Genomic DNA, 15,666 nt, shown 5'->3' with positions numbered 1-15,666 from the left:
GCTCCATGAGTAGTGTGGTTGAGAGCTAGTAACCAGAAGGAACAATTGGACTTCAGTTACTTCACTTATCAGGATACTATGAGGGCATCTGTGTAATGTTAGAGAAGCAGGCACGCTGATCAAGATTTCATCTTCATTGGCATGGAAGGTTAGAGTGAAACTCAGATAAAATTTCACTAAAAATGCTTTTATGTTCCAAGAACCTTTCAATTCTAAGAGGTTTTAGGTGGAATGCAGGTACAGTACAACAAGCAGTGCCAGCTTCTTTTCATGAGGAGACTGGCTGTCTGGTTCAGGCAGTAAATTATGAAAAGAAACAAACTGTATTTGTAGTAATGTATATGGAATTTGGTGATGGGAAGCAAGAAGAAATATGTGAGTCCATGGGCCTGGACAGATGGACAGGATACCATGGGACAAACCTATGGTATCCTGCCCATGGTTTCCAACTGAATCAGTTCCTGAGTGGGCACAGTAATGGGCAGGTGTTCACACATACAGCTGCCGCGACAATGTGGATCATGCTGTACCTACTGTTGCTATCTTGTCCACTATGAAGGCCCCTTCTGTGGCCCATAATGGGGAAAACAGGGCACCTAGCTACACCAGTGTGGCCAGGCACCCCCTTCCAGTGTCACAGGCCACAGTGAGGACCTTTGGCATGTACACAACAGCATTGGCAGGTTAAATGGGGTGTGCAAAGCTGTCCAGTCTGCCAGCTATTGTCATGGAGTTTCATGGCAAACAGCTGGTCTTTTTAGACCAAATCAAGGGCCTTTTGGTCCTGAGTTGGGCTAGGACCACCAGATCAGCATCTGGACTGACTGATCCTGGCCCAGGGCTAGTGGCCTGCATCATCTGGACAATACCAGACCAGGGAGAACATGTCCTGTTGGGTTCAAACTCAGCATCTGTGCCTCATGCTAAGTCTGTATGGCTGTAATGTCAATGTATTTTGGGCTATTATACATCCAAGACAGTTGTCTGTGGTCCTTGGTTCCTTCCACCTTGTAACCCAACACATTGCTGATAGGCCTCCAAACATTCTTAGAAGTATGCTGTATTGACACTTGAGGTTCTGCTTGAGCATTGCAAATTTTAGTTTTCCATTTTTTAAAACATCATCAAATTGGTGACTGGGAATGCTGTCCTAATCCCTGAAGCTATCTTCCTGGAGGGGGTTAGAACTGAGCAGGGACACCATTCTGCAAGCCTCAGCTGTTGGAGAAGAGACGTTCTGTCCCTGGTGTGGCAAAGTAAATTAGCAGTGGGTTAGGACCCACTGGAAAAGAAAAAGAAATCATCTGGTTTATCAGAATCTACACCCTTGCATTCTGGTGTGAAACTGCTGCAGAAGCTTGGAATGTGGCAGTTGATCTGCCTGTCCATTACTCTTAGATTCCCTTTTGAAGTGTTCATATAGTTGTGCTTTCTGGGTAGAACAGGTGGACAAGACTGCTGGGAAAGTGCTTGAAGGAAGAGTCTAACTTTGACTCCACTTTGCTCTGCGTTCTGCACATGGGTTATCTACATGTGCAAATTAAATTGTATCAAAGTGGCCTATGTCTAGGTTGTATCTTTAAAAGAAACACATTATATATACAATTGTCCCATTCTGGCCAACTCCATAGATGTTACAATCTCTTTCTGTTTCAGATTACATTAGTAGAGATTCTCAAGGTTAAACAGGTGAAGTAGAGGTGAAGAAATTGAACATCAAGCCATGTTGTGTAACATAATATGCACTTGATAAAATACAAATGGGATTTAATAATCAATATTTCCTTTTCAGGCTGGCTTTTACATTAGAAAATAGTTTTTACAATAGGTATACATGCTTTTTAATATTGTCTACAATATCAGTCTGTAATGAAGTGCTTTTTCTGTTCTGTTCTGCCCTGTAGTATGACTTCATGGAACGTTTGGATGGGAAGGAGAAGTGGAGTGTGGTAGAGTCTCCGCGAGAGCGCCGAAGTATTCAGACCCTTGTTCAGAATGAAGCCGTCTTTGTTCAATATTTGGATGTAGGACTGTGGCACCTTGCCTTTTACAATGATGGCAAAGATAAAGAAGTGGTTTCATTCAGTACAGTCATCTTGGGTATGTATGCCTTAGCAGAAAATTCTGGTTAGTTGGCTGCAAGAAGAACAACAAAAATCCTAAATATAGGTATGGGGGAAAGCATAATGGAAGCCAGTGAGATACCAAGTGAATGTGCATAGGGTGTCACTGTTATTAGACAACTTTCTTCTTGTTCTTTTCATGCAAAGATATATGAGATACGTCAGGAAAAGTTATAGCTGAAATAATTTTTATTGCAAACAAACACTGACTTAACAATCATATTTGTTTCTTAGGATAAAATACAGTGTGGCCACACCTTGTGCAGATGCATTCATGCGGCTTCCAGCTTACGCAGAAGCCTCTTGGGGAGGGAAACCATGGCTCATGTGCCCGTGGCACGCGCACACCGCTCTGCCACATGCACAAGCCCCATTATTTCCTATGGGGCTCGAGCATAGGCAGATTTTCCCTTATGCGGGGGGATCCAGAACGGATCCCCCCGCATAAGGAGAGGGCCCACTGTACTGACAAACCTGCATTGAAATTTACATTATTCTTTAATGTATTCTTCCTCATTTGTACATTTGTTTATGTAATGTACCTTTTTTATGTAACTTTTCCTATCGACCATATCATTTTTTCTGCATTTTTTTCCAATTATGTGCATTTTAAAATATGTGCATTGTTGTATGTGTATGTTGCTATCATAAATGCCTTTGGCTTTGTCTGCATGAGCCAAAAATCCCATTCCTCTCCCCCCATAGTACCAGGGTCATTCTTAGACAACGCACAGTCCAAACTTTGGTTCTAGTGTGAACAGTTCAGATGATATCCAGCATGTTCTTTTGGGAAGATCCAGAGCCCTCAGTGTCCACATCAAGTCACCAGATCATCTGTGATCTTGGAAGCTAAGCAGGGTCAACAATGATTAATACTTGGATGGGAAAATGCTAATGAATTCCAGGTGCTGTAGCGTACATTCCAGAGGAAGGAGCTGGCAAAATCACTGCTGGGTAATCCTTTCCTAAGAAAACTTTGTGAAATTCATGGCATCACCATATGTTTACAAGGCAACTTGAAGGCGTGTCCATTTATATTTGTACCCTGAGAATGCTAGCTCACTTCTTTTGGTATTTATTCTTTTTTTTTAATTGTTTTATATATATATATATATATTACCTTTTTTTTTTTAATTTGGTATTTATTCTTATATTTCATATTGGCCAGGATTCTAGCCCTCTAAATCTACCTCGATGGCAAAGGTTCTTATGATAGATATGTGTCAAAGAATCTGTGAACTGAATAAAATACTGTACTTTTCTCCACATTTCAGACCAATTACTATCATTCCTCCATCAAGGAGTCTACCTAACTGTTACACCTATTACTTTCAATTTTGTCATAAATTGTATGAAATGAAACCTTTGGAAGACCAACACGATTAAAAAAAATCAAGAAAAAGCATAGATACGGGCATTCCATGTCTATGTGCTCTAGAGGCTCTATGAATCATACAAATAGAAGAGAGAAAATCCTACATCGGTGTTACGCTAAGAGTAAAAATCTGCAGTCCTAAATACATTTATCTGAATTCATTCCATTGAATTTAGAGAGATATACCAAGTAAATGTGTAGGATGTTAAAATATTATAATTTTATAGATTCCAATGCAACTCTTATGTAGTTTCCTATTTGCCAAGGTATTTAAGATGTCAGATGTATTATATTTAAATTTATGTTCTAATAATTCCATACATGGCAGAATTATGACTATTGTTATTACTATAACTTTGATTCGCTGAAGAATTAATGGATGTTAAAAGGGTGAGTAATTTGAAACAACGATGAAACAAATCAAGCTTTTGATCATAAAGGTCTTGCCAGTAAGTCAAGCCTTTATTACAGTTAACAAACCATAACACAAAAACAACAGCAATATGACAATAATTCCAACCCAAATACTCCAATAGTTATATACATATTTCATATCTATACACAAAGGTGTGAGCCCTCCATATTGGAAGGAAAGAATAAACCATATTAAAATCAAACAGTGGGTTATAAATTAAGTGCAAATAAATACATTTTAAAGATAGCTTAGCAAAATGTGTTTGAAACTCATAACAAAACAGATGTGATTAAAACAAATAAAATATTTGACCTATATACATACATTAAAATATAAATTAAAACTGTGCAGCCATATTACTAATAATAATACTTTTGATAACCCTCCTATTCCTGGGACTCCCATTTAGGATCTCATATGGATGGAGCAGAAAGGCCATCCTTAAATTATTAACATTAATGAAACATGGCCCTTTGTATTTTTGCTGCAGAGAAAAACAAGTCTGCAAATATATCAGATACCATTCTAAAGCTCTACCTGAAAACTTACTTAAAAGAGGTGTAACTAAAGGGCTACCATTCCTTCAGCCCCTTTACCTGAATATATTACTACACGAGGAGAAGATTAATATAGCAAGAGCAATAATAACACTTGACTGATTTTGCAGTATAGTTTAGTTTCCAGTCTGTCAAACAGAAGTGTAATATTTTAAGGTGTGGAAAATACATGTTAGTATGCTTTGTGCATAAAAACCTATTGTCAAGGTATAATAATCACCATACAGAAAATCTGTATGCAGTTTGTTAAAGTCACAACTTACATAGGAACCTCCTTTCTGACATAATGTATGGTTGCAGTCAGCTACTAAAGACACAACAGCTTTTCTAATGATTAGCGCTGGAGCCCCCTGACTGTCTGTGCAATTTGGAGTCATTATATGACAGAAGGGACCTCTCTGCTTCTCATATGGAAAATAGGGCTGCATTAATGCTTTCAAGTCTAATATCCCTTTTCCCCATGTAGACAAAATAGCAACTCAACCAAAGACAAAGAGAATGGAGGAAGTTTACAGAAACTTTCTGTTAAACACAGTCTGAGTGATTCAGGAATTTTTAGGAAATACAATATTAAGACATTTGTCTCTCAGTTTGGGTGACTTCTGACTAACTGACTGAGGTTTCAAGGAAATGCATGCACATTAAAAGAACACAGTGTAGACTGAAGGGGAAAACAGCTAACACGTGAATTGTATATGTTTTTCAGATTCTGTACAGGATTGTCCACGTAATTGCCATGGGAATGGTGAATGTGTGTCTGGAGTCTGTCACTGTTTTCCTGGCTACCATGGAGCAGATTGTGCTAAAGGTACACCTTAACTTGTTTTCAGAGGCTCCTCTTTGTGTGTTTTATCCTGTCCCATGGGGATCAATTGTCATGGAAATGAAAATAAATTTAGATAGCACTTCACTGAAGTGTTCAAAGCCCTTTTATGTTGCCCCAGTAATCCTTCCAGAAATCCTGAAAGATAAGCTGTTATCATTTGCCATTGGTGAGTCTGTATTTGATAAGATAAGAGCTTAGTTTCAGACCACCCAATGATGAGCTGAGCTAATATGATGAAGCGAGATTTGAACTGGGGACTTCTACCTGATAGGCACTTCATTCCCCTATACCAGTTTCTTTTAAGTTGCATATTCTTAGGTAATATTAAAAGGAACTTCAGAGCATGTACACATCATTCTTTTGGGAGCGTGTGAGAAAGAACTCTCCTGGAATCCCCTAGCCACCATGGCCATTAGCTGTGAGCTCTTATAAAGTAAATTTTGCAGTTCTTGGAATGGCACTCTTTGGGCCAATATTAAAATTCTGTTTTCCTGGCAGACTTTTACAAATAAGCATGTAATTCCTGTACTGTGCGATCTGGGGTGAGTGGGTGGGGGAGCCAAATATAGAGTGACTAACAATCCAATTTCTATAAATTCATCTTTCCTATTCCTCTTCCACTAAGAATACAGATCACCAGTATCTTGTTTTTAATTATAGATCTGATAAGATTTGAAATTGGTTAAAATATTGGCACTGATGCACCTATTGTCTTCTGAGAGTGGTTCATGGCTAGGTGCATTTGATCCTGTGAATTTGCAGTCTGCAACATGCCTTCAAACTGTAGCACTTTTAAATGTTACTGCAGCATTTAGTATGTGATTTAATGGATTGGGACCATAATTTTTTGCAAAATGCAGAATCCTACAGTGTAAAGCTGCTCATGCAGTTGACTGTAGTACAAGCAGTTGACATTTTTACCACCTTACCATTTATGCTGAGGCATCCAAGACTTCATTGTGCAAATAGAAGCAGCATTATTGTTAATTGTCCTTGAGTCAGTTTTGACCCATGGCAACCCTATGGATGAAACATCTCCCTTTCTTCCTTGCTCTGCTTAGTTCCTGCGAACTCATGCCCGTGACTATCCATAGAGTCCATTTATCTATCATGCAACCTTCCTCTCTTTACTTCCCTCCACCTTTCCTAGCCTTATTTTTTCCCCGATGATTCATACCTTCTCATGATGTGACTGAAGTATGACAGCCTCATAGAATCATAGTGTTGGAAGAGACCACATGGGCCATCCAGTCCAACCCCCTGTCGTGCAAGAACTTCAGTTTTGTCATCTTTTCTGGATTGTAAGCCTGAGGGCAGGGAACCGTCTAATTAAAGTTTGTATGTACAGCGCTGTGTAAATTTACAGCGCTTTATAAATAAAGGTTAATAATAATAATAATCTTGGCTTCCAGGGAAATGTCTGGCTTGATCTGCTCTAGGACCCATTTGTTTGTCTTTTTGGCTGTCCATGGAATCTTCAGCACTCTTCTCCAGTACCACATTTCAAATGAATCGATTTTCTTCCTCTTTCTTAATTGCCCATTTCTCACATCAATACATGGTAATAGGGAATAAAATGGCTTGTATGATTCTAACTTTTGTGCTCAAATGTATATATTTGCATTTTAGGATTTTTTCCTAGTTCTTTCAAAGCCGCCCTACCCATTCTTAATCTTCTTCTGATTTCCTGACTGCAGTCCCAATTTAAAAAGATCTTTCCTGTCAGTTAATATCTGTGTGCCTACAAAAGGGCTGGATTGTTTATAAACATCATATTAAGGTGACACTATATATGATACTATATATGCCACTATATATGACATCTTGTAATAATGCATAAAAAGGGATCTGAGATATAGTAGTATAACAATAATATAGGTAACATTTCATGTTTGTTATCAATGTATATATTCCTTTCAATGAGAGCAAATTATATGGTAGTGTAATAATACTGAGATGCCACACTGTAATAGTATTGAAACATCACATTCTAAGGGTATCATATATAGTGTCACCTCAATACGATGATATTTTGCGTTCACATACATTGACACTGTTATTTTTGTTTGGGTTTATGCTGAGGCAGGTGCTGGACATAATGGAATTGTTTGTCAGCATGGCATTAATAATTCAGAGGAACTAACTCAGTAACTAATTAATTAATTAATGTGAAAGGATAGGTGTTAGCATTGCATACACATAAACCTCTTAATAGCACGCTTTCTGTTAATACCAGTGTTGATAGCTGAGAGTGAGCTATTTGTAGCACACATCTTTTGAATCATGACATTATTTCTTGTAACTATGGGAATCTCATGATTTCCCTTAATTTGATTCTATGAGATTCTCAGTAGAGAATTGTGGAATAAATCATAAACCTTTGGAAAATGATAAATGAATTTCTGACAACTTTTAGCCAGAGTAGATTAATTATAGGAAGCCTAGTATGTTTATTCCTAACTGTGTGCTTCAGACATTGATCTATAAAATTTGCATTAAACTTGCATATATATATTTCCTGCTGTAATCTTTCCAGTTTTTCTCTGATTTACATTTTTGCATTTCCCAAAACCAGTCAATCAAACAAGCATAAACAGAGCCCAATTGTATGCATGTTTCAGTGGCGTTTCCTTCTAGTTAAGTGGCCATAAAATTGCTGGTTTAAAATCTACTGGATTAAACCTCCCTGGAATTTTTTAAACTGACAATAGTGAAAGAGAGAAAAAGCATTATGATGCACATTTTTCATCACATTTGTGTGTCTTATTACCTGGTTTGCACATGTCTACATTTATGTAGAGACATCTTGCAGCACCTATGAGAGTAACTGAAAGAAAGAAGTTGGCAGCATGAGCTTTCATAGACTTAAGTCTATTTCCTCAGATGTATATATAGAAGATTTTCAAATTCCCTCTCCTTGAATGATTCAGTGATGCTAGAGGAAGCTGATGATTCCCTGACATTGAGGGAGCTCACCAGGCTTTTACACATATGCACTTCCTCAATGTTTCAGCAACACTTTACCAGTGCTTAAGCATTGGTATGAAAATCGTCTATAGATAGCAGACTTTTTGTTTATGTAGCCAGCAAATATAAGCATGACCTGTGTTTCTGCCAGATGATTTATCCTGTCTCTGGTATGAGTTTGGAATTTTTTGTGGGGTTTTCGGGCTATGTGGCCATGTTCTAGAAGAGTTTCTTCCTGACGTTTCACCAGCATCGGTGGCTGGCGAAACATCAGGAAGAAACTCTTCTAGAACATGGTCACATAGCTCGAAAAACCCACAAAAAAAAAATGTATGCCGGCCATGAAAGCCTTCAACTTCACAGTTTGGAATTTGTTTAAAGGCATTGTTATTCCATTGGACAAGGCTTTATTCAGATGTAATTTTTTGGATGGTGTTGCTGTTGTTGAAGTTTTTCTGCAAACATAACATTTTCAACAGTGTGAAGCCAAATGCTTTCATGGCTGGCATCCATAGGGTTTTTTTAGGCTATATGGCCATGTTCTGGAAAAGTTTATTCCTGACATTTCGCCAGTGACCCTTGCTTGAGAGGAAGTAATTTAAATGTTAATCTCTGTGTTGGTCTGTTGTTGAATGGCAAGGCCTCAAGGTGTCTATAATTAGTGATCCATTGTCTGCTGGGGAAACTCCTGACCCTGGGTGGTTGTCATTTGCACTTGCTGGGTCTTGATTTTGGTGTTTTTTTTTAGGACTGGTAGCCAAACTTTTACTTTAAGGGTTTCTTCTTTCCTGTTGAACTTGTCTAGGTGTTTGTGGATTTCAATGGCTTCCCTGGGGATTTTGACCTGATAGGGAAACTGATGAGGAAACACAACCTTCAAATGATCTACAGACTGACCAGAAAATACAGCAAATGCTGCACTTGGTGAAGGACAGGAGAGACCATCTCACGGCCACAGGAGTTTATCCCATACCATGCAGCTGCGAACAAGTGTATATAGGGACCACCAAATGCAACATCCAAACACAAATCAAGGAACACGAGAGACTCCAGATGGGGTCATCCAGAAAAATCAGCAGTCACAGTTCATGTTATAAACCATCAAATGCTATTTGAAAACACTGAAATTTGGGACCATGCCAACAACTATCAGATCAGAATACACAGGGAAGCCATTGAAATCCACAAACACCTAGACATACATGCATAGTGCATGCAAGGTACTCCTACTGAGATGGATACCGCTGGTTAAATATGTCCTTTCAAAATAATTGGAAATGATCCTCAAGAGTTTGGTTGTAATATATATATCATTCAGTCAAACCGTATAAAGCTACACTTCCTCTATGACATCCATTGATATTCCAGAGTTAATCTACTTATTTATTTGTTTGATATCCTGCCTTTCTTCCAGGATTAGTCAGTGAGGTTGCACAAAAAAGAGTCAATGAGATACAGGTAAAAACATAAAGGCAGCTAGAGGTAAAACCAAACAGAGAAGTATAATGCTAAAACATAATTAAATAATTATAGCATTAAAACACTATTATATTTAAAAAAACATTTAAAACATATTAAAATACATTTAGATGAATGAATATAAAAACAAATGGCTAAATCCAGTTGCCAGCCCAATAAGAAAAGACTCATTGTAACGATAACATTTAAATAATTATTGACTTAACCTTTCAGCAATTGATTCATTGAGCCTGCTCAGTTTGGGACTACTAGTTGGCTGTAGATCACTGTGTTTACTTTACTCATTTGAATTATTTTTGCCTTCTTTTCTCCTCTTTTGTCTTCAGCAATTTGTACCAGTTTCCCCCCTACACAAACTTTGTTCCCTTTGCTATGTCTGAAAGTAGTTTTCTTTTATAAGCTCAATCCATGGTTAGGTTTCCTTCTTCCCACATACCGTACCCCAGTGTGGTTTCTTCACTGTCTTGCTTTAGCTCTATTTTGATTTTATAATAATAATAAATAAAATAATAATAAAACTTTTATTTATATCTCGCTTTTCTGTTACAAGACAATCAAAGCAGCTCACAACATATTAAAATCCCCGTTTACAAAATTATGTCCCAAATTCTCCCCCCTTATTGGCAAAAGAGGGTTTCATTTCAATAAGTATAAATGTAAGCTAAAAATTGTAAAAATGGCTAATATTAATAGCCTTGGGCTTTTTCTTTTCATCGTTTGTAAGTCCATTGTCATACTAACATATTCCATGTTTGATTATTACCCCATATAAACTGAAGATCAATACATGGCCCTACCCCTGCCGTGTTATATGTACATTTGTGACCTTCCGTATATGAATTTGACAAGACAGACTTCAAATTAGTGAGTAAATAAGTAGATACTAACTACTGGAAATGACAACTCCTGCTGCTCTACATCTGTCTTTGGAAGCAAAACAATGTTACTATTAGAAAACATAGACTGCTTTAATTATATCTTGGTGAGAATGTGTTTGCATTCTCCACATTTTCTGTCTCTCTGCAGCTTGCAGGCAGAATAAGGGCTTTCCCATATGTAAATAATAATGCACTTACACTATTTGAAATTTCCTTTTTTGTCCATTATCCAGTGAAATGGTCACCTTGAGAGAGATCCAAGATTTGATGTGCTGATAATGGAAATAAACAAGAACTCATATAGTACATTTGCTTCACTGAAAAGTAAAAGATGAAACTGAAGTCCTTGTTACTAATTTGTTCTTTTAGCCTCATTTGTTTTAATGTAATATAAAAAGATCCAAGACTGATATTTCACTTTTACTGGATTCTTTGTACTCCCTTTTGTTGGAGCACATTTAAAGGTACTGTATTGAACAGGTATGTTGAAATGAGCTTCCTGCTAGAAGAAATAGGTTACACTAAAAGAAGGTTACTCTCTTCATTGTCTTAGCATGTTTATTTTAGTGCTCAGAAGTGATTAGTTTTTAAAACAAACACCCGTTGAAGTGACAAGGCAAATAACATTCAATTGCTCATCATTTTCCTTTTTTCCTTGGAAACAGTTATAGTATATGTATTAAATGGGTAGAAGATTTAAGAGAACAGCAAAAGAGAACATTTATGAGAGTTACCTAAACCTATTGGCTTTTCTTTAATCTTCTAATTTTCAGTACTTAGTACTTCATGTTTCTCTCTGTGGCCCTACCTAACAATTTACAAGGCTGAAATCTTGTTAGTACATTATGCCAGTGGTTGGACTTTTCTTAGGGTCATGCAGCATTTGTGAGCAAAGGCAGAAAAACATCTGTTCCAGCAGTGCCTTACTTCCTTCATTGCCATGGGGCCCATAGCCTTTTTTCTCCACTGGCTACAGTGCTGTAGTATACCAGGATCCTAGCCATAGATTCCTACCTTTCCTAGCATTTTCTTTCATTTTATAACTTTATTACATTCAAATAGTATAAGCTATAATATTTACTGTCAACCCCATCCTCTTCCACCTGCCATCCCAATTTCTGGGCATATTGATTCATGTGATTCGCCCTTTACATATGGCCAGAACTGAAGCCCGGCAGTACTTCAAGCAACAAAAAGAAAGAGCCACAATCAAAGAGAACAGTCTTTGTCACAGTATATGAGAACAACCCCCACAGAACTGTGTTTCCTCCTTCGCAGGTCAGCAAGGCAAAGTGAAGGAGTGAGTCCTGACACACAATTGATAAAGAAGCCAGAGAGTTTTCAGTACTAGTATAATGGGACATTCTCTCTCTCTCTCTCTCTTGCTCACTCTCTTATTATTTTCTGGGTAGCCTAATAATTATCAACAAAGGGATTTTGGACTAGCTGCTGTCTGCTTTCCACCAATAAAGGAGCATGTTATGTTTCAGCCAAGATGGAGATAATTCTAAGTGTACCGCTGGAATTTAAATTTTCAGAAATGGTGGATGAAACATGTCCTCTTTTTCTGCCTAGAGGTTAGGCAGAACCTAAAATTAGTAGATCACCCAAGAGAGCCTCATCTGAATGTCTCTGTGTTTTTCCTTCTCCACTCCATCTCAGGATATCATGCAGAAAAATAGCTTCAGTGTAATCTGTTCCCCAGCCCTTCCTTCCTTGCCTGCTTTTTTTAACCTTGGGCCTGATGAAAAGGCCTAAAATTGTGTCCCCTTTTGGTTGACCTAATAAAGTTATAAAGTTATTTTGGAATTTTTCTTGAAGTCAAAACAGCTACCACTAGTTTTTTGTGGGTTTTTTGGGTTATCTGGCGAAATGTCAGGAACCACATAACACCTACGTATTCTGAAAGATCTGCACTGGCTGCCTATTCACTTCTGAGCACAATACAAGGTGTTGGTTATTACCTCTAAAGCCCGACATGGCTTGGGCCCGAGTTACTTGAGGGACCGCATCTCCCCATATAATCCACCCCACACACTCAGAACAACCGGGAAGAACTTGCTAGAAATTCCATCATTTAAATACACTACTATATCCCAGAGGGCCTTCTCAGTAGCAGCCCCAAAAATCTGCAACAGTCTTCCTGAGGAGCTCCGCCTTATCACCCCCCCTGGAAACATTTAAAAAGAGGCTAAAAACCTTCCTCTTCTGTCAAGCCTTCCCCTCTGGAAAATGAAGTTATGTATTTTGATCCCATCGACTCTCTGCCTCACTCTATTGAATGACTGTTTCACATTTGTATAGTGTATATTGTGTTACTGGTTTTTATCTATTTTTATGATGTGTTTGTAACTGGTTTTAATTCTGTGTAAACCACTTTGATCTTTTGGAAAAGCAGTATATAAATAAAATTTATTATTATTATTAAACTCTTATAGAACATGGCCACATAGCCCAAAAAAACGCAAAAAAATATGGATGCTGGCCATGAAAGCCTTCGACTTCACAGCCACCACTGATTTTTGTGTGACTGTTATTTCCTTCTCCTTTTCTCCCATCTAAATGGTTCTCGGGCATGTTGACATTAATAGATTTTCTCATCTAGTACACATACAGTGCTCCAGCCCCTGTCTTGTTTAGTTTGTTGCTTTTGAATAAATTAAGTATAGGTATAGTATAATATAATACAGTATAGAACAGACTATATATGCTAAGACCAGCAAAATTTCATTTTCATTGGTACAAAAAAACCCCACCTTATTTCCAGTGGATACTGTAAGTTAGCATATTCTATTACCTATGTTTCATTGTATTTTCCAGGGCACATCATTCTTTTTCTTGGATAAAAAAAATGAAAGTGCATATTTGGAGTATGATTGTGTCTCAGTCACTCTCAGTGGAAGAAATTCAGCCCATTTAATTTATGTAACACTAAGGAGGGGGGAAACACTTTCACTCTGACACCTAAACTGTCATCATCCCAACAAGTGAGAGAAAATGTTCACTATTAGATTTTTGGCCCAAGCAAAACAAACAGACATTGAGGGGTAGTGAGAATAATGTAAATATCCATTGTGTAAGTAATGCTGTTCCACAAGGAGTATCTCCTTCTTTTCTTGGTTGTCATACAACTATAAGTAATTGTCACATGCTTCAGTAAATGTATCTTCTTTCTCCTTCTTCATCCATCCTACTCACTCATAGGTTGCCTGTAATAGCGAGTCATGTACCTAGTGATCCACTTTCTGTAATTCTAAAAGGCTTTTCTCTTCAAAGAAGCTTAAGTGCTTATTGATTGAGAACTTTTATAACTCTCAAAATGGAGGCATCCTCATATCTGTACAGGTATTTAAAATGAATTGAATTAATCATTGGCTTAAAAGTCTCTGGTGATCTTCGTTAAGTTCTCTGGGTTTAATTAAAACATCTGTGCACTTTTAATTTATCGATTCATCCCTACTCATATGTCATGTTTTTAACATACCCCAGCATGCTCTGCATCATTTTTAACCCAATTTCCACTTAACTAAAGCAATTAAATTCACCCTGGATTAATTAAAGCATCCATACTTTAGTGCTTAAGTCAGCGTGTGCTGCTTTCCCCACATGGTTTCCGAATGTCGGGGATTTGACACACCTGATGAGTTTTTTGTCCTTTTTGTTTCTCTCACTTAGTAATGTGTACTTCGATAGCATTAGAATAAGAACCTTCATGGTGCTTAAATCTATGCCACAGTTCATATTTGATGGTCATTATTTATGTTGTAATCATTTTTTTCTGCAGCAGCTCACAAAACAGGGGATCTGTAAAGTAGTATACAGATTACTTAGTTTTGTGTTGGCAACAAATGCCAATAGTTTTGCTGGCCAATAGTTTTACTCAGAAGGGAAGAAAAAGTATGAGACAGAGATAATCTCCCTTTGGGATTTTCTGTGTATCCCATTGGCTACATGTGAGTGTATGCAGCATTCTCCAAAAAGAGAGTATTCTTAAATCTATTTTAAATGAACGTTGTATTCACACTGAGAGACCATAAGGCTACTCCTTGATTTAGTTTTATCATTCGAGACTCAGGTGGCTTCAAACTCTTGCAGTGCCTTTTTCCAGCTTTTTCTGTTTTGCTAGCTAAGACCATTCCTGGGTACAGCTGTTTTGACTGTTGTCATCATGTACTTGAAATCTCCCAGATGGATTACTGTACTGTGGATCCTTGGTATCAACTGTGGTTTGGTTCCAGGATCCTCTGTGGATACTAAAATTCATTGATGCTCAATTCCCATTATATACAGTGGCATAATGAAATGGTATCCCTTCTATAAAATAGCAAAATTAAGGTTTGCATTTGAATTTTTTTAAAAGAAAATTCCTAGCTGTGGGTGGTTGATGTGTGCAGAATCTGTACATATAGAGGGCCGAATGTAGTACATTATAAATGTTATTGCTCTTGGGAATGAACTGGAAGCTTCAAGAGGAACAACTACTGTACTAGTTCTTTTTTATTTCTCTCATGTTGTCTTTATTGTTGGCTTTATTTTTCATGACAATTCACTATGTCTTGTGCACTGTCTCTGGCATCTGTAAGGATATAGAATGCCTTAGGAATTTATTTATTTATTAGGAAATCTTTACTGCAAGATTGATACAGCCTTATTTATGGTATCATATTGGTTCATTTTGTGTAGCAAAATTGCTATTGTGTTGCTGGAATACCAGTCCTGCATAAAATTAAAAACACTATTTGATTGAAAATATTTATTACTGATACAAAACAGTTGCTTTTATTTTTTAAAAAAATCTGTGTGATTATTTAACACTCAAATTGCATTTATTACATTGAAAACTATGCTTAGAAACAATGTGAGGTAGTGGTGAGTGATGGACTGAGATTGTGGGAAACCAGGCTTCAAATCCCTGCTCAGCCATGGAATCCCAAATTGGGCAAGTCACACTCTCACCTTGAGGGGAAGGCAATGACAATCCTCCTCTGAGAAAATTTTGCCAAGAAATTCCCATTATAAGTTTGCCTTAGGATCACCATAAGTCAA

At 37.5% G+C, this 15,666-nt stretch overlaps 1 protein-coding gene across 2 annotated transcripts in view; it reads left to right on the top strand.

Annotated features, from left to right (window-relative positions):
• Positions 1-15,666, top strand: part of TENM2 (teneurin transmembrane protein 2) — a 216,416-nt gene that overhangs the window by 32,102 nt on the left and 168,648 nt on the right. For both annotated transcript variants that reach the window (XM_042452450.1, XM_042452449.1), the window contains exons 3-4: positions 1,905-2,100; positions 5,177-5,278. In XM_042452450.1, coding sequence (XP_042308384.1) covers positions 1,905-2,100; positions 5,177-5,278 — 298 coding nt within the window. The remainder of the gene's footprint in view (positions 1-1,904; positions 2,101-5,176; positions 5,279-15,666) is intronic.

The sequence above is a fragment of the Sceloporus undulatus genome, chromosome 2, assembly GCF_019175285.1.
Source record: "Sceloporus undulatus isolate JIND9_A2432 ecotype Alabama chromosome 2, SceUnd_v1.1, whole genome shotgun sequence".
NCBI classification, from domain to species: domain Eukaryota; kingdom Metazoa; phylum Chordata; class Lepidosauria; order Squamata; family Phrynosomatidae; genus Sceloporus; species Sceloporus undulatus.
This window is presented reverse-complemented; position numbering and strand designations above follow the sequence as displayed.